General features: G+C 49.1%; 1 protein-coding gene across 1 annotated transcript in view; it reads right to left on the bottom strand.

Moving 5' to 3' along the window:
- GPD1L (glycerol-3-phosphate dehydrogenase 1 like) overlaps window positions 1–10,832 on the bottom strand; it is a 35,863-nt gene extending 25,031 nt beyond the window's left edge. Inside the window, exon 1 of the mRNA XM_027872182.1 lies at window positions 10,730–10,832. Coding sequence (XP_027727983.1) covers window positions 10,730–10,770 — 41 coding nt within the window. The 5' untranslated portion in view covers window positions 10,771–10,832. The remainder of the gene's footprint in view (window positions 1–10,729) is intronic.
- Window positions 10,833–17,728: the final 6,896 nt, after the last annotated feature.

Raw genomic sequence — 17,728 nt, 5'->3', positions numbered from 1 at the left:
TCCGGGGCTGCAGAACACACACCCTGAAGGGCCACCCATTCCATTCTTCCTCACAAAACCCTCAGAATGTTCCTTCCCTCCTTGCCAGGATCTCTCAGCTGTCAGGGATGACACACCCACAAGTGGTCCTCTAGAAGAGCCACCATGTCTGAAGGCAGCCCCCTTTTCAGGCTCGCATCCAAATCTCGGCTCATCTCCTCTCTCTCTCTGATTGCTCCCACTTCTTAGTTCTGGCCTCTGGGGCCAAGAGAGGTCTGTACTCTTTCCCGTGACAGCTGTTCAAACACTACTCTGCTGTCTTTTCCGCCCTGGCCCCAGGCCCACCACCCACTCCTCTCCCTCCCCTTCCCCCGAGGGATCCGGCAGGATCTCTGGTCACTTCCTTCTGGAAGGGCTAGCTCGCTCAGAATTATACCTTGTGTGCCAGATGGGGTGTGTCCAGGGCACAGGACAAGGGGATCATCATTGTCTTTCAGCAACACTTTCAAAGCCCTTAACAAGATTAGGCTGTACATGTTTATGCACAGTACTGGGTGCTTGCCCCAGAGGAGATCCCTAATTAGGACTCGGGGAATGACTAGCAAAGAAAGGTCAACTCCCAGTTTTAGGAAGTACCTCTGGCGGGCAAGGAGGAGGTGTCAGAGGATGGCCCAGGTTCCTAAGGGGTAGACCTGGGGGAGCGAGGTCATTCTGAAGGCAGAAGGCAGCCAAAGAGCCAGGACACAGAGCCAGGGAAGGACAGGAGTGGCTGGAACATGGCATGCATGAAGGGAGAGATGGCGAGATAAAGATGAAAGGAAAGATCCTTGGATTCCAGACACCAGGCAGGAGGGGGCCAGGGACACCCCCAGCCCAACCTCCTTGTTTTACAGAAGAGGAAACCGAGGTCCAGGGAATGACTGGTAGCTAAATTCATTTGTGTTTCATTGCACTGAGGAGAATGCCAGGCACAGAACCAAATTCACAGGGCAAGGAGGAGGTCTGGAGGAAACGCACGGCACCATCTAGCCTGTGCAGAAGGATGCTCAAACCAGCAGCAGCAGGGAGGCCGGGAGCCCTCAGCACAAAGGACTATCCCTGCTCCGGACAAGCCTCCGAGGAGGGGTGGCGTAGCGACCGGTCCATACCCTCTGGCCAGGACTGCCCTGGCCCGCCCTCAGAGCCCTCCTGGTGCCCACAGGCTGCGGCTTCAGATCCACGGGGAGTCACACAAAGGGCGCACCAAGGCTGCAGGCAGGCAGACCCGCGGGCAGAGAGCGAGTGTGCACCTCCCTGGCTGTCTCTGCCAGAGAACTCTTCCCAGGCTTGTCTCCAGACAGCATCTGGCACACACCTGGTGCTCTAAGCTTCCAAGGTTATCGCTGGCTTTCCAAGCCCTGCTCCTAACTTCCTGGGTGAGCTCGAGTCAAACTCTCCCCTCCCCCCTAGAAATGGAGAAGCTGTTCTCCACTTCATTAACAAAGGTGGTTTTGTCTGTTACCACCTCTGACCGTGGAACAGAATGTGAAAGAGCAGAGTCAGAGGGCCTGGGTTCCGGGCCTGGCTCAGCCACTTCAAGGCAGCGTGACTTTGGTCAAGTCACTTACCTTTTCTGGGCCTCATGTGAAGAGGAGGAGGGGGCAGTGGGGAGAGGGCAGATCAGACGACCTCCAAGGTCCCTCCAGTTCTCCATGGCGGAGGATGAGGGGTTCCTATCCCTTTTGTCCTGACGGCCTTCATTCCTCTCCTCAACACCCACAAGGTGCACATGCCCCCCAGGTGCCAGGCTGCCTGCCTGGACAGCATCTGGTCCTTGGGTCTGGTTCTCAGATAAGAGGCACAAAGACCATCCAATCAGGCCCCAACCCCAAGTTTTGCAGGTTGTTACATCCCCCGCAGAGCTCGGGCTTCACTGGAGGAGCCCTGAGAACCCAGGGTCACCTTCAGCCCATCGGAGGCTACTTTGTGTGAGAGCCAGCCGGGAATTCGGGTCTGAGGCCAAGGCCAGTGCCAGCCCTGACCAGGCTGCTTTCCCAGAGCAGTTCTGACTACGACAATGACCTCGAGAGGTCTGGAAGCAATACTGTGCCTGGCATACAGCAGGCGTTTAACAAATGTGGGGTTGACCATTCATGAGCACTGATTTAAGAGCTTACTATGCTCTATGCGGCTCCACAGGACAAAACAGGGACCACCACAGCTGGAAACTAGCGGGTGTCAGATCTGTTAAAAATAAGCAACCATGGAACGGGACGCCTTGAAGGGAATGAGTTCCCCGTCCCTGGGAGTGATCACCTGTCAGACATGTTGTTAGAGACCATAAGGGAAGTTGAACTACGCGGTCCTGAAGGACTCCCGACTTGTACGTGATTGTCAGGACTCATTCGCTCTACTGGGCCTTGTACTGAATGAGGTCTGAGCCATTGCCTGGATCTGTCTTTTTGTTATACAAAGATTCTGTTGTCATAGAATTCCATTTTCCTCAATGTTTCTAGACTAGAATCCCAAGGATCCTAGTCAAATCTCTCCTTTTACAGATCGGGGCAACTGAGGCCCAGGAATGTTAAGAGAAGTGAGGATTTAAACCCAGGTCCTCTGACCTCCAGGCTGTACTAGCTCTCCCAAGCCAGGCAGAGGAGGTTTGTGCAGCCTTCTTCAGGATAAGCCTGGTACAGGTAAAAGTCTTCCTGACATAAAAAGTAGCATTTTTCCCAGCCTCTGTCGGGGCATCGAGATGAACGGAGCTCACACTATGGCCTCTGGCTTTCCCTCTTGGGTGATCACCAGGTGAGACCCCCCCCAACCCCCCTTCAATCACCCTGGCTGTCAGTGCAGATCCCCTGGGGGGCGTCTGTGAACTAGACTTGGGGGAAGTGACATCTTTATTTTAATTAACCTCAAACTAAAAATTAGCATTTCCTTCAACTGTAAAATAAAACACTATCCTGAGAAAAGGCTCCAAAGGCTCCACCAGACTGACAACCAAAGGGGTCCAGGACCCCAAAATACTTAGGAGGACCTGGAGCAGATTCAAAGGGACCAAGAGTCCTGCCCGACTCCCAAGCCAGGCTTCCTTTGCTTCTGCCACGCTGTGTTAGGGATACTGAAAAACAGAGTCTTAAACCTAGTGAAGGTACCAGTGACCAATCCCAAATTAGGGGGAGAGGAAGAGGGAGGAGGGGGGGGGGGGGGAGAGGGAGGGGGAGGGGGGGGGGGGGAGAGAGAGAGAGAAGGGAGGAAGGGAGAGAGAGAGACTGACTGACTTTACAGGGGCAGGGGAACTTTTTTGGGGAGGGGTCAGCCTCAACACTCTCCTGAACAACCCCTTCTGACCTCTCCTCACACATCCTGCCTACACAGCCCAGGACTTACGGGGTGGAAGAGGTCAAATGACTATTTCTGCATTGTGATCATTGTTAACTGTGAATGTCATTGGTTTATTATTACTATTAATAATAATGTCTATTTTTAAAGGGTAGAGACCACGCTCACTAATATGGCCATTAATATCTATTACCCAGAGAGAGTACCCACTGCTCAGCTCACCGATGCACTAATTAGCGTCCTGCGCTGTTATCAGCCTAAGTGCTGTTCTCGGCCCCTGAAGCCCCTCAGCCCTGGGCAACCCCCCTCCTCTCCAGGTTTCTTGTCCCACCGGGCCCCCACGTGTCCTGCCTTCCAACAACGCCCAAGACGCTCACTGCTGGCCTCTTCCCTGGCCGGCCCCCTTGTCTCTGCCTCTGCCTGGTCCCCCCTCCTTTCCCTGTCCTCCCACATCTCAGTGCCTCCCTCTGTGGATTACACCCCATCAAATGTGTGTGTAGCTGTCTGTACGTAGTTGATTCTCTCATTAGACTGGGAGCTTCCTGAGAGCAGGGACTTCTTTGCCTTTGTCAGTATTCTCAGAGCTTAGCACAGGGCTTGGCACATAGTAGGTGCTTAACGAATGTTTGCTGAGACTAACTGGAAGGTCTTGAGGAGGAAGAGAACAGAAATTGAGGAAGAGGTGAGAAGCTTATACAGCCCCCTCCAACTCTTGGACATTTGAGTGCCGGCCTGAAGGGGCAAGAGGTGGGTGGGGTTCCCCGGCCTAGGCTAGAATACTCCAATGAGGGGGGCGGGGAGAATACTGGATTCAGTTACTGGTCTCCTAACCACTTCCTCTAGTCTTTCTTCCATCTGTAGGGAGATAAGTGAATCTCCCCATAGGCCAGATAAAAGCCTCGACCCCTTCAAGCATCAACATCTTTGTTCATGAATCTGGACAGAAATTGAAAATGTGCTCTGTGCTCTCTCACCCTCCTCAACAGGACCTCACCCAGGGTATTTCAGTCATACTCACAGGACAGCACCACCGCCCCGAGCTGGGCACCCTGTCTGCCTCCTTCCATCCACTCAGGGCAGGATCCACCCAGCAGGCTGATGGGCCTTCCTCTGGGTCTTAGACTACTTTTGGAGGATCCCCATGCTGCCCACTCCTCCCCTTCTTGTGGACTCACATGCCCCTGAGGGCTTCCAGTCCAGAGTAACCAGAGTAGCCCAAGCATACTCAGCTAGTTATGGGTGAGCCAGGCCTAGAAGACAGTTATGCAAGAAATCTACCCCATAGGATTATTGTGAGGATCAGATGAGACCATGTGTGTAAAAGAGCACTCAGCAAGTGCCTGGCACACAGTAGGAGCTTAATAAATGTTACACCTTCTATCACAGACTATGCTGAGAAGCAAGGAGCTTCAACGATGGTGGGTAGGGCTGTTTCCCACCTGCTCCAACGCCTCCCTCCCACCCCAGGCTTTAAAGCTGTTTTTCTTTTCTTTTCTTTTTTTTTCTTTTTTTTTTTTAGTTCTCTCTCTGCTTTTCTATATTTGGTTCCTGCTCCCTCACTGCACGGCTGTCAGCTCTTACTTTACTGCCAGCAATGGGCTTATCTCCAGAGAGCATCCTAACTTCGAATTTGCTTTTTCTAACATGCTCAGGCCTAGAATACCGGAAAACAACAAAAGCTTAACTCCTACCAGCCTTTCACAGCCATTTCACAACCACTCTCAATTAATCCTAACCAAGCTCAAGCAGTAGTATGGGAGAATATCATGATTCCCATTTTACAGATGAGGAAACTGAGACTCAGCACAGTGCCCAAGCACTAGGTAGGTACTATATCATGGAAGGGAATAAGTGTTCATATAGCACCTATTATATGCCAGGCCTTGTGCTGTTTTTTCAAAAATAATTATCTCATCGGATCCTCACAACAACCCTAGGAGGCAGGTGCTATTATTATTCCCATTTTACAGCTGAGGAAACTGAGGGAAATAGTAGTTAAGTGACTTGTCCAGGGTCACATAGCTAGTGCCACCAGCATACTCAGTTCTTAACCTGGGATAAATTGTGAACTTTTAAGATTTTGTTTACTATTTTAATAACTATTGCAATATTATCTATTTCCTTTTCAGTCCTATTTTATGTGATTACAAATATTATTCTGAGAATCCCACAGGCATCACGCAGACTGCCAAAGGGGTGCAGGACACATAAAAAGGTGAAGAATCCCTGCCCTAGACTGAGGTATATATTTTCTGAATAAGGTTGATGCAGCAATTTCTTTGGTTTAATGATGCATATTTACTACAATAGTCTTATTTTTCTTTTTTCCCATGGGGGTGGTATGGGGAGAGAAAATAGATTTTTGTGGTGAAGAAAAAATTTAATTGTGAAAGAAACCGCTTAATAGAGGTTTTGTTGAATTGGATAATGTTAAAAAAATAATAACCACAGAGACAACCAAACTCTGATCAATTTCAATTGTCTCCAAGTGAAAGTAATTGACATGAAAGACAACAGACTCTGGTCAATTACAATCACCAATGTTACTTTCACATTAGTAACTTTCACTTGCCCAGAGAAAACCAAACTCTGGTCAGTTACAATGGTCAATGTTCCTTTCTCCTCCATTATTTTCACTTGTCTACAAACAACCAAACCCTGGGTAATTTACTACAGATACTGTTAAAGGAGCCATCTTTCCTTTCTGTTAACAACTGATTTAACTTTTCTTCCCAATCTGATGAATGCAGTTTCTGTTTTAGTAGGAGCCTTTGTTTGAGTATACAATGGAAAGTCCAAACCAAAACGTCACAATGAATTTTTTCAAAAAGGTTATTGAATTGCAGCAACACAGCTAGTGTTAGAACCAGACATGAAAGGGAGTTAAGATGACCAAGCTTGTTGAAATACAATTATTCAGAAGATATAAAGAGTACGCCCCTGTGATTTCCCTCTGTATCTTATAATCTTATCAAGAGTTAACCAAGGCTTGGGAAGTTAACTCAAGGTCACAAAGCTAGTGAGTTCAGGGGCAGGATGTGAACCCAGGTCTGACTCCAATTCCAGCATGCATGATGCCAGTTGCCAAAGAAAAGTAACAGAAGTGTAACTATGGGCTGCAAGTGACAATTTTGTGGAGTAAAATTTCTGGGCTCCACACTCTTGCTTAAGCAACAAGCCCACAGAAAGACAAAGAATGAACCAGGCCCCTCTCTCACAGGGCTTACATTTCCAGAAACATGAGGGGGCTGGTGGGAGGGGGCAGATGGTCCTAGCACTTTGTTGTCAAGGGCACCTTGACAGAAGCACCTGTAATTGGGATCTGAATATGAAGGATGATTGCAATAGAAACATGGTGGCCAGTCTCCTAACGGGATCTGAAGCCTGCACTGAGACTCACAGGGTGACCTCAGACGAGTCCCTCCCTCCTCTGGGCCTCAAGTTTCCTCATCTGCAAAGTGAAGGGGCTGTGTGTGAGGCCTGTGAGCCCACAATTCTGTCCACTATCACCACTAACTCCCCTCCCTTTGATTCCTCTCTGGAGCCCACTCAGTCATTCATGAGTGCCCATGTGCTAATGACGGGGAGCTCGGGGATGCCCGCTTGGCCCCTGGCTGGCTCTCTGGCTCTCTAGCTCAGAGCTTGAAAGAGTGTGGTTCAATGATTAACAATTCATTCCCACTCCTAGAAAATCAACTCAAATGACACCTTGACTGGCCGCTACCATGACAACTACTACTGGTAAATGAAAACAACTCTCTTTTGGAGCACTTTAAGGTCACGAGCCCTTCGTTTGCTCATAATAAATAACGATAACAAACATTAAGAGCAGCAGCAGCTAGCATCTACATGTGGCTGATGTTTGCAGAGTACTTTATAGACATCTCGCCCGATCCTCAAAAAGGAAGCAACCATTTATTAAGCGCCAACTGTGTGCCAGGCGCTGTGCTAAGCCCTTTATAAATATTACCTCACAACAGGTAGAGGCAGAAAGCTCAAATGATGTGACATATTGCAAACTTTAAAGCTGGGTGGTAAGCGGATAGAGCGCTGGCCCTGCAGTCAGGAGGACTGAGTCCAAATACTGCCTCAGACAAGTACTAGCTGTGTGACCCTGGGCAAGTCACTTAACCCCAATGGCCAAGAAAAAAAAAATACTGTCAGCCCCGCTTCCTCCATGCAGAGGCAAGGGGGGGCAGCATGAACTCAACCTTTTCCCATCTTGCGTGCTTTCCCCAGAGGCCACTAACTACAACCCTCTCATTTTATAGGTGAAGAAACTGAGGCAGAGGGAGGTTCTGAAGTTCGATCTGAACTCAAGTCTTCCTGTGCCACCTAGCTGCTAGAGTCTAAGTTCCACAATTTAATAGCTGGGAGACCTTGAGTTAGGTCCCTTCCCTTCTCTGGGTCTCAGTTTACTCATCTGTAAAATCAAGGGGCTGGGTATCTACAGTCAGGAAGACCTGATTTCAAATTTGGCCTTGGACAGTTAATAGCTGCGTGCCCCTCGAGAGTCACTTGACCTCTATCTCCCTCAGTTTCCTCTGTTGTAAAATGAAGATAATAAATGGCACCTACTTCCCAGGTTGTCATGAAGATCAAATGGTTAATTCTTGTAAAGGGCTTCATGTAAAAGACAACTCTCTACACTGCCATCTGGTTCAGCACATTCCAGGTCATTCTACCTGGCTGGAATGGCGAACAGGTGTTCTGGGTCTCTTTCCAATTCTGCCTGACCTTTTCACTTCTTAAGAGTAAGAGGGCCCCCAATGCCAGCTCATTACAACAGTTCCAACGGCGCTTTGGTCTCCATGTGAGCGGTCAGACCCAGCCTAGGGACAGACAAAAGGGCTCGAGGGTAGGGAAAATACAAAGAGCCAAAAACAATGTGGAGCACATACCTGTGCCAAGCCAAGGTCACCACTCCCCAAAGTCAAAACTGCTTTCAGGTCTCTCAGGATTATGTAAAACGTCAACTGAGCCCAAGGGCAACACTCTTGGGCAGGTCACCCTGGCCAAGCAGAGACCTGGGGAGGTGGATTCCTAGGGTCCCTTCCACATTAACTCCTCCAACTCCTAGAATATACAGTCCTCTCCTTATCACAGGCCATGCCCCCTCCTGGAAGGAGGGGGTATCCTGGACCCCCTCAGGCAGTCTAGAAGAGCCGATGTACTCCCTTCTCAGAATATGCTTTTAAATGCGTAAAATAAAACATACAAGATTACAAAGGAAGCCAGTTATACTGCAATACAGCTATAAGCATTTTTTTTTAAACAATGAACTCTGTTGCTAAAGAGGAAGCTAGAAGGTGTCCCCCACCCTACCTCTTAGAAGGGGACTAAAGACAGGGTCCCAAATCAGGGTGTGGAAAGGTCTGAGTCTGACAGCCTATTCACCCCATGTGAACACACACACCCATTCCCCTCTGGTGGTCTGTACACATTTAAAGATCATTCAATCAACCGACATTTACAAAGTGCCTACTGTGTGCCAGGGCCTGTGCTAAGCACTAGAGCCCAAAGCCACGATAAAGTGAAAGTCCAGGATGGGGATCACCTGGTCCCTTTGCCATAGGGGCCATCCACACATGCTGGGAAGGGGCTCAGAATTCCTGCTCATTTCTCTCCTATAACCACTGCTGGGAGCAAGGCAAGTTGAGCAGCCAAAGGCAGACAGATGCCCCTCATTGACTGCTTTACTTCCCTGCACACAGTAGGGCAGAGGGGATAGAGTATTAACTGGGGAGGTGGAAAGACATGGCTTTCATCACCAAGTTAGGCACCTCCTGGCTGTGTGGCCTTGGACAAGCCGCATAAAACTGGTGAGTCTCTCCTCATCTGTAAAATGGGAATAACAGTACCTACCTCACAGGGCTGTGGTGTGGTTCCGGTGACAAAATGCTTTGCAAACCTAAAGGTCTAGTTATGGTTTTTATGATCACAGCAAGGTTCTCTGTAAAGAGAGATGGGGGCCTGAAAGGTTAAAGGACCTACGGGTCAGGGGCAGACTTGAACCAAGAGGCAGCCTCTCAGTCTATTAAACAGTGAGACTCTCAATAAATAAATACTTGGCATCTGGTGCCAGTGGAAACATGACTTCCTGATATGTGGCAATAGGGAAGGACAGCGCTCCCAGGGCTCTACAGGTCAGGCCAGCCACAGGAGCACTTGCTGCCCAAGCAATCCCATGCAGGAGGAAGTTAGGGAGAAGGCCCCTAAAATAACAACAGCAACACAAAGTCCCAGATGCATAAGCTCGGATCTGAAAGGACCTCAGAGGTCAAGGAGCATGTTTTACAGAAGAGGAAACTGAGGCTGACGGTGGGTTTAGTGACTTGTCCATACAAGTCTGTACCTGAACTCAGGCTGTGCTAGGCTGGAGATGAAGACACAAACACAGACCTATGCCCAAACCTGAACCACTTACCTCCTAGGCAGGAGAGGCCCAATGACACTGATAAACTCATACTAAGATACAAAGTAAACACGGAGAGTATGTTCCCAGCTTGGGGGAACATAGGAGAGAACGTAATTAATTAGGCAAAGCCGCAAAGCCAAGGCTTCTACTAGTGGGAAGGCACTCCAGGTGTGGAGCCTGTCCTGGGCAAAGATGGGGAAGCAGGAGATGACCCAGAGTGCTGGGGGATGAAGAAGGGACACAGCATCCCCGGCAACAAGGCCATACCTAGCAGCCTGAGTCTGAGTACAGAAAAGAGGATGGCGTCTGAAAAAGGAGAAGTGAGTTCCCCGTCACAGGGAAGCTGCCACCTCTCCTCCATAAAGTCATGCCTCGAGGCTCGAGCCTGGGAGGATGGAGGCCAGGGGTCAGGCCACGGGGAGCCGGGAGAAGGGGGGAGAGGGCAGAGCCTTCTCCAAATTCAAAGTGCACGCGCTGTCCAGCCGCCCCGGCCCTCCCAGCCTGCCCGGGCTCCCGCCCTCCGCGGTGGCTGATAGCCGCTGTGGGAGGCAGGTACACAGTGGGCTGAAAACTGCGGCCGAATCTCTCCCGCAGAAGCCTCCATGTGGCGCGGCCCCAACACCGAAGCCCCACCCCAACGGCGCCCCGACCAGCCCCTCGCTCTTCCGCCCGAGGTCCAGATTCTCCCGGAGGCTCCCTCCCCTGGGGCCACCCGAGCGGACGAGGCAAAGGTGCGGAGTCTGGAAACGGCCCGCGCCCGCGCCCACGCCAAACTCGCCCCCGCACCCTGGGCTGCGCAGGGGGGGCGGGGGTGTCAGCGGGCCCACGCACACGCTCGGGCCTCCCGCAGAGGGGCGCGGGAAGGGGTGCCCACCCGCGCCCGTGGGCTGCGGCGTGCCCCGTCTCGACTCCGGTCCACGGGGGCCCAGGCCCGGGCGGTCCCGCGGGGGAGCGGCGCGCGTGGGGCGGCGGGGCCGCAGCGCCTCCCCCTCTCCCGCCCGCGCTCACCAGTTGCCCGAGCCCACGATGCACACTCTCAGGGGCGCCATGGCCGAGGACCGCGGACCGAGGACCGGGAGGCAGCGGCTCCGCCAGCTACGAGCGGCCGCAGCAGCAGCTGCCGCCGGGCCCAGCCCCGAGTCAAGCCGCCGGCCTGCCCCTCCCCAGGGCCGTCCCGAAGCCGCCGCCCCGCCCCCCCGGCCGGCTCGCCCAATGGCCGCCCCGCCCCGCCCCTCCATGGTCCGATGGACGGGCGGACGGAGCCCGGGCCCGCGCGCGCGAGCACCGCCCCCGCGCACCCGCCCCGGAGCACTCTGGGACTTGTAGTTCTCGCCCGCCGGACGCCCGTAGGCGTCGCGGAGCGAGGCCCCCCCCCCCCGAGGGCCTAGGGGCAACGGGAGCGTCCCCTGGAGGCTTGAGGGAGCCCAGGTGCAAAACTGTGAGAGCAGGGGAGGAGCAGGGGAGGGACCCTAGAATCGAAGGGCCTCTCGTGACGTCATCGTCTTCGTCGTCATCATCAACATCAACGTACTGAACAACAATTAATAAAAATGAGCGCCTGCATGCACCTCGAAGTTTGCAAAGCGCTTTAAGCGGCTAAGTTCGTTTTATCCTAACACCAACCTTGGGAGGTGGGTGCTCTTACTCTCTTGCTATCCTCATTTGACAGATGAGGACACCGAGGCAGACAGAGGCGACGCGCTAAAGTCGCAGGCTGCCTTTGAACTCAGGTCTTCCAGACTCCAAGCCTGGTGCAGCATGCACAAGGGCCGCCTGGCTGCCTCGGTGAGCTGTCATTTGACAGATGAGGAAACTGAGGCCGGGTGAGGGAGGGAGACTTCTCCTCTGCGTCTTCTCCCTTTTCTAGCCTCAGCTCCTAGGGAGAGCCGGTCAGCCAGACCACGCGCTGAGCGCCCCCCCACCCCCACCCCCACCCCGTCCTGGAGGGCCACATGGCCCGGGGTTCTGGACTTTTTCAGGTTTCCATCAGAAAAATAATGTTAATTGTGGGATGCGGAGGGATAACTGGGTTAACTATGGTGACTAAGAAACAGAAGATATCAATAAAAACTTACAGAAAACAAGGGACACGTTAATCAAGGCCACAGTCTCCCACCTTTGAAAAGAAGGGAGGTGCATTGTTTCAACTCTTCTCTAAGGCTGAGTGTGTTAATAATTAGCTTAGTCCTTGATAACAGAGGCAGCCAGATAGAGCGCTGGGGTCTTGGAGGAGCTGATTTCACATCCAGCCTGGGATATTAACTATGTCAGTTGCGGGGAGGAGGGGGGTTGTCCTTGATACATTCAGGACCTCCTGCATTCTCTGGGTCCAGTGTTTCTAGAAAATACGGCAACTCAAAAAGACAAGTTCGGGGGGACCCCTTAACACTCCTTAACAGTGGGTGACTCCGAGTCACTTAAACTCGACCCCAGTTTTCTTACCTTTCAAATGTGGATCATAAAAGCACCTGCCTCCCAGGGTTATCGTAAGAATCGAATGAATATTTGTAAAGCACTTTAGGAACCTAAAAGCGCTAAAGAAATGTTAACCATTATTATTAATCACTCAGCACTGTCTTTTTCATTCTTTCTGGTTCCATCGTTGTTCGTTGAAATCTTCCCACGTTCCCCTAACGGCTTACTTAGAGATAGCCCTTAAGCAAATGGATTTCGTTATAGTCCCCCTAAGAGGTAGGTAGTGAGCTCTTGGGTTTTTCACCTCCCTCCCTCCACCAGGGCTGATCCTTAGAGTTGTCTGGGAACTGGAGGTTGTGAAGTGATTTGCTCCCGGTCGCTCTTAGAGGCGCATGGCATTTGGACCCATTCGTCTGACTGGACCCGAGTCCAGCCTCATTTCCCCCAGAACTCTGTGGCTCCTGGTGCCCTGTTAGAAATACTCCTAGGCTGGTTGGTTTTCGATCCATTTCCTGACTCAGCCTCTTCGCTGGCTGTCCTTTGCCCAGAATCGTCCTCTCTGTGCATCTCCTCTCGGGCTCTTCCACCTCCTGGCTTTCCTGGTTTCCTTCAAGTCTCCGCTAACACCTCATCTTTCCCATTCTCCTTAACCATAGTTACCTCACAGCAGAGACATCTCTGAGACATCTCCCATTTATATTGAATATGTCTTGTGGTTTACAACATGGTGGTTTACAGGTGGTCTTCCCCCATGAGACTGAGAGCTGTTTGAGGACAGAGATCGTATCTTTGTCTTTCCTTGTAGGCCCAACACTTAGCACCATGCCTGGCACATAGTAGGTGCTCACTAAATGCTCACTGGCTGTCTGATTTGACTTGTTGAACACCTACTATGTGCAAGTGGCCAGGGTCACCCAGGAGGGATGCCTGGACTCAAGCCTAGGCCCCTGACTTCAAAGTTGGTATTCCTTTGGCTAAACCAAGCTGCCTCACTGCTAGGATTTTAACAGGGGGCATGGTCCATTGACCCCCTTGGGGCTCCCTGAACTTGGGTGGAAAAAATTGACGTCTTTATTTCAATAGAATTGGCTTCCTTTGTAATCCTCTGTATTTGATGCATTTAAACACGGTGCTCTGAGAACGGGTTCCCTGGGCTTCAGCAGGCTATCAGAGGGCTCCAAGATGTGAAAGCCTGAGGTAGAGAGACCCTGTAATCAGACAGTGAAAGTGGCTAAAGTACCATTAGGGAGAGGCTAATGTCTGTGACAGGGTCCAGGCCCTGGGAACCACCCCCCTAACTCTCCTTGAGTTTTTCCTTTCCCTCCACGGTCAAGTCTCTGGCAGTCGCCTTTCATAGTGGGTATGCCCAATCTTCCACCTCTGTTACCTCTGACCCAGTCCAATCTGCTTTGTCTGTTACTTCCCTATCTCCCTATCTCCCCTGGCCACTTCCCACCCTTAATACCATCTAGGTCTCATTCTCCCTTGATCACACGGTCCAGGTCACTGGCATTCAGTCCAGACTATTTGGCCACTCCTAGATCCTTCCCACAGTCTTTCTTGCCTCCCTTAAAGGGCTCAGATTCAATCTGGCCCGCTTGCATTAGTGATACAAATGCTTAGATTCCTTAAGAGTCTGGCCAATATGGCGGATTCTTTAACTCTCACCCACCCCGATTGATGTTCTCATAAACCTTGCATTTGGCTGAAAGAAGGCTTGGGTCAAATTCATTCGAGGCTGGACGTGCGTTGCTATTTCAGGGTCCCAGCACCCCTAAATCTCAACATCTGGACTCAGCAAAGTTGAGATAATCCCTGGCAAGAGTTGATCCCATGATTCATTTACAGCTGGATGGGACTTTGGAGATTATTTAGACCAAAGGGTCTCCAATTTTTGGTCTCTCTACGCTCTTCAAAATGATTGAGGACAAACCCCAAAGAGCTTCGGTTTATGTAGTTCTTTCTATCAGTATTTATCATATTAGGAATTAATACTGATTTATTTAAAAATATTTATTCACTAAAAATAACAATAATAAACACATTACATATTGACATATTTTTATGAAAAACACTATTTTCAAAAGCTCAAAAATTAATGAGAAGAATGACATTGCTTTTTTTTTTTAATTCAATTTTCCTTTTTTGGCATTGAATTTTCTTCCTCCCTCTTCTACCTCCCACCTATTGAGAAGGCAAGGAAAACAAGACCCATTACAAATATGTATCATTATGCATGTTTCACATATTTTTGCAAATCTCTTTAATGTTTCATAGAAGACAGCTGGATTCTCTTATCTGCTTCTTTAGTCAATCTCTTGGGATAGGTTATTTTGGCTGAAGTTCTATACAAAAACAAAATCCTGGCCTCACACAGACATGTAGCTGGAAAACGGAGGAGTTTTTTTTAATGGTCAAATGACATCTTAGTATTATTATGAAAATAGTTTTGGCTTCACAGACCACCTGAAAGGGTCTTTAGCCCCCCCCCCCCCCCCCCGCCTCCTGCAAGGGTCCAAGGCCCACACCTTGAGTACTCAGATCCCGTTCAAGCTCATCTTTTTTACAAATGAGGGAGCTGTCTTAGAGAAATGATCTGTCCAAAGTCACACAAGTACTTCATACCCAGAGCCAGAATACATAAAAAAAAAAGGTAGATAGGAAAGGGGGAGGAGGGAAGGAGAGCGAGAGAGAGAGAGAGAGAGAGAGAGAGAGAGAGAGAGAGAGAGAGAGAACGTTTTTAAAGGCTTACTATGTGCCAGACACGGTGCTAAGTGTTGGGGAAACAAACAAATATATTACTAGTTTCTAAAGAGGGAAGCTAGCACAAAAGAGAAGTTAGAAAGCTGGGCTTAGAGGGAACAGAAGGAGGAAAAGGAGGAACAGGAGGAGAAGCCTGCAAGTAAGCCCAGGCACCGGTGAAATAAAACATGGCAGGTGCTTCCTGAAATGGGGGTCTCAGGGAGGAAGTTACCCATTAGGAGAATAGGCCCAAGGGGCAGAAGGGCCTGCAGTGGGGAAAGTCTGGAGAAATCCAGAGCTGAGTAGGTGTAAGTAAGGGACACGTCTCTGTAGTGTACGTAATACACTGTCCTTCCCCACTCCCCCACGTCCCCATCTTTGGCAAGACTTCAGAATGGCATGACAGCCTTGTTCAAAGATCAACACCACTGTAAACAATTTGCCACATTGGCTAATCCCCAAAATCTTGGGGAGATGGTTTATTTACTCCTTTTCAAAGGTTTATAGTATCTTTTATTTTTACACTTCAGACATTTCAAAATATGCATCCTTCCCCATTAATCATCCCTCCTCATAACATAAAGTAACGTCACATAACATATTAGATCCCAAATTCAGAGTTCCTGAGGCCTTAGCTCGTCCCACCAGGTTTCAAACGGTGCTGGATTATTTCTCCTCTTCTGCCCAGCCACGGCAGGAATAGCCAGTGAGGCTGAACAAACTGAATTGGACATTTCCCACAATGGGAATGAAGGCATGGCCATTGTATTTGTTGTCTGGAAACGTGTAGGGGAGTCACTGAGAAGCTGGACAGGTAGTTAAATACTTTATTATGTAGTTTATTGCTTGTATGAATTCTACGCTCAAAGAAAATCAATTAATAAACATTTGTTGAACACCTACTATGTGCCAAGTGCTGGAGTACAAATTAAAAAAAAGAGATAGTCCCTGCCCTCAAGGAGCTTACAATTTAATGGGGGAAGATTTTATACAAAAAAAAAAAAAAAAAGGCTGGAAAGAGGGGGAAGGTGGAGGAGGAAAAAGGTACCTGATTTGGGTATGGGGACATGGTGAAGCAGTCAGTCTCAAAGTAGTATAGCCAAGTGAGAAATGAGATGTTCTGAGCCTAGGTCTCTCTTTACATGGAGGTTTGACATTTATGGCCCCACTGTCCAGTCAGAGAGGCAGAGAGAGTGTGGTGATGAGGTGGAATCCCACCAAGTCTTACTGGATGATGAGCTTATCCCAATAATGAGCTTGTCTGTAAAAAAGACCCTTTCAGGTGGTCTGTGAAGCCAAAACTATTTTCATAATAATACTAAGATGTCATTTGACCATAAAGGTTTGGGGGGAGGGGAGAGTCCGTCAGAGAAGTCTCAAAGTGGTTCAGCCAGGTGAGAAATGAGGAGAAAAGCCTTCTATATAAATGACTATGTTCTGTCCATGCCTGTGTAAACTCCTTCATGCCAATGCCATATGACTAGGGCTTAATGAAATATAGTGTGTTCAGGGGAGAGACAGGGTTTGCTACCAGTAGGGGCTTTTTGAAAGCTGATTCGTGGCCTGCTATTGAGATTGGTGAAAACCAAGTGATTTAACCTGGGAGATCAAACACAGTGAAAGCAACTGGTGTGGGCAGAGGGCTACCAGGCCTAGGTGACAAATGCCCTATCAGTCAAGAAGCATTTATTAAGCACTTACTGTTTGATTTGTACTTAGAGCTAGGCACTAAACACTAGAATAAACATTTGATTTGTGGGCAGTTAAGAGAAAAAATTAAATGTTTAATAGGAATGTATACGTAGAGCCTATATCAGATTGCACCCTGTCTTGGGGAGGGAGAGGGGAAGGGAGAGGGACAAAAATTTAGAATTCAAAAGTGTGTGGAAGTGATTGTTGAAAACTAAAAATAAATTAATAAAAAAAGAGAAAAAATTAAACTATTTAAATTGGGCTGAAAGTGTCCCTGGTAGCTCCAAAGCATTTCGTCATGTATGGGTTACAGAAGGACAAGAAGAATTATTACCCCTGGAACACAGATTTTAAGACTGAGGTAGAACAAAAATACAGGTTTACAAGGTAAAGTACAGGTACATCAAGATCTCAAAATGTAGATATAAGGAGACAGCTAGAGATGAAACAACCCACCACCTTGATCTAAAGAATCATTAAAAGATGCTGAAGAAATTCCTCCACTGAGATGACTCAGGAGGGTCAAGACCTCTTTCCAGTCAGCTCCTGAAAAAAGTGTTGTCTTCAATACAGAAGACACTGGATAAAAAAATCTCCATCACTTCGTCTAGGGCCAAATATTCCCCAGACAAAGTGAGTAGTAGCTTTCCAGTCTTACCACCTTATCTGTAGTGACCTCTAGGATAAAGAGACGGTATAGAAAGCTTTGGGGCAGCTAGATGGCCCGGTGGACAGAGCGCTGGGCCTGGAGTCAAGAAGATTCATCTTCCAAAACTCAAATCTGGCCTCAGAAACTTATTATGTGACCCTGTGCAGGTCACTTAACCCTGTTTGCCTCAATTTCCTCATCTATAAAATGAGGAGAAGGCAATAGCAAACCGCTCCAGTATCTTTGCCAAAAAAACCTCAAATGGGGTCATGAAAAATCAGACATGAGTGAACAACAATAAATATTTTGTCTATCCATCCTTAATAATAATAGTAGTGAGCATTTATATAGCACTTTGAGGTTTGCAAAATACAAAAATTATCTCACTTTATCTTCATAATACACCGGGAGGTACATGCTGTTATTATCTCCATTTGTACAGATGAGGAGACAGGCAGTCCAGGGTCATCCAACTAACAAGTATATGAGCCTGGATTTGAACTCAGGCC

This window comes from Vombatus ursinus, unplaced genomic scaffold, assembly GCF_900497805.2.
Source record: "Vombatus ursinus unplaced genomic scaffold, bare-nosed wombat genome assembly UNPS02014799.1, whole genome shotgun sequence".
Classification (NCBI taxonomy): domain Eukaryota; kingdom Metazoa; phylum Chordata; class Mammalia; order Diprotodontia; family Vombatidae; genus Vombatus; species Vombatus ursinus.
The sequence above is the reverse complement of the archived record's forward strand: the minus strand, read 5'-3'. Positions and strand labels throughout refer to the sequence as shown.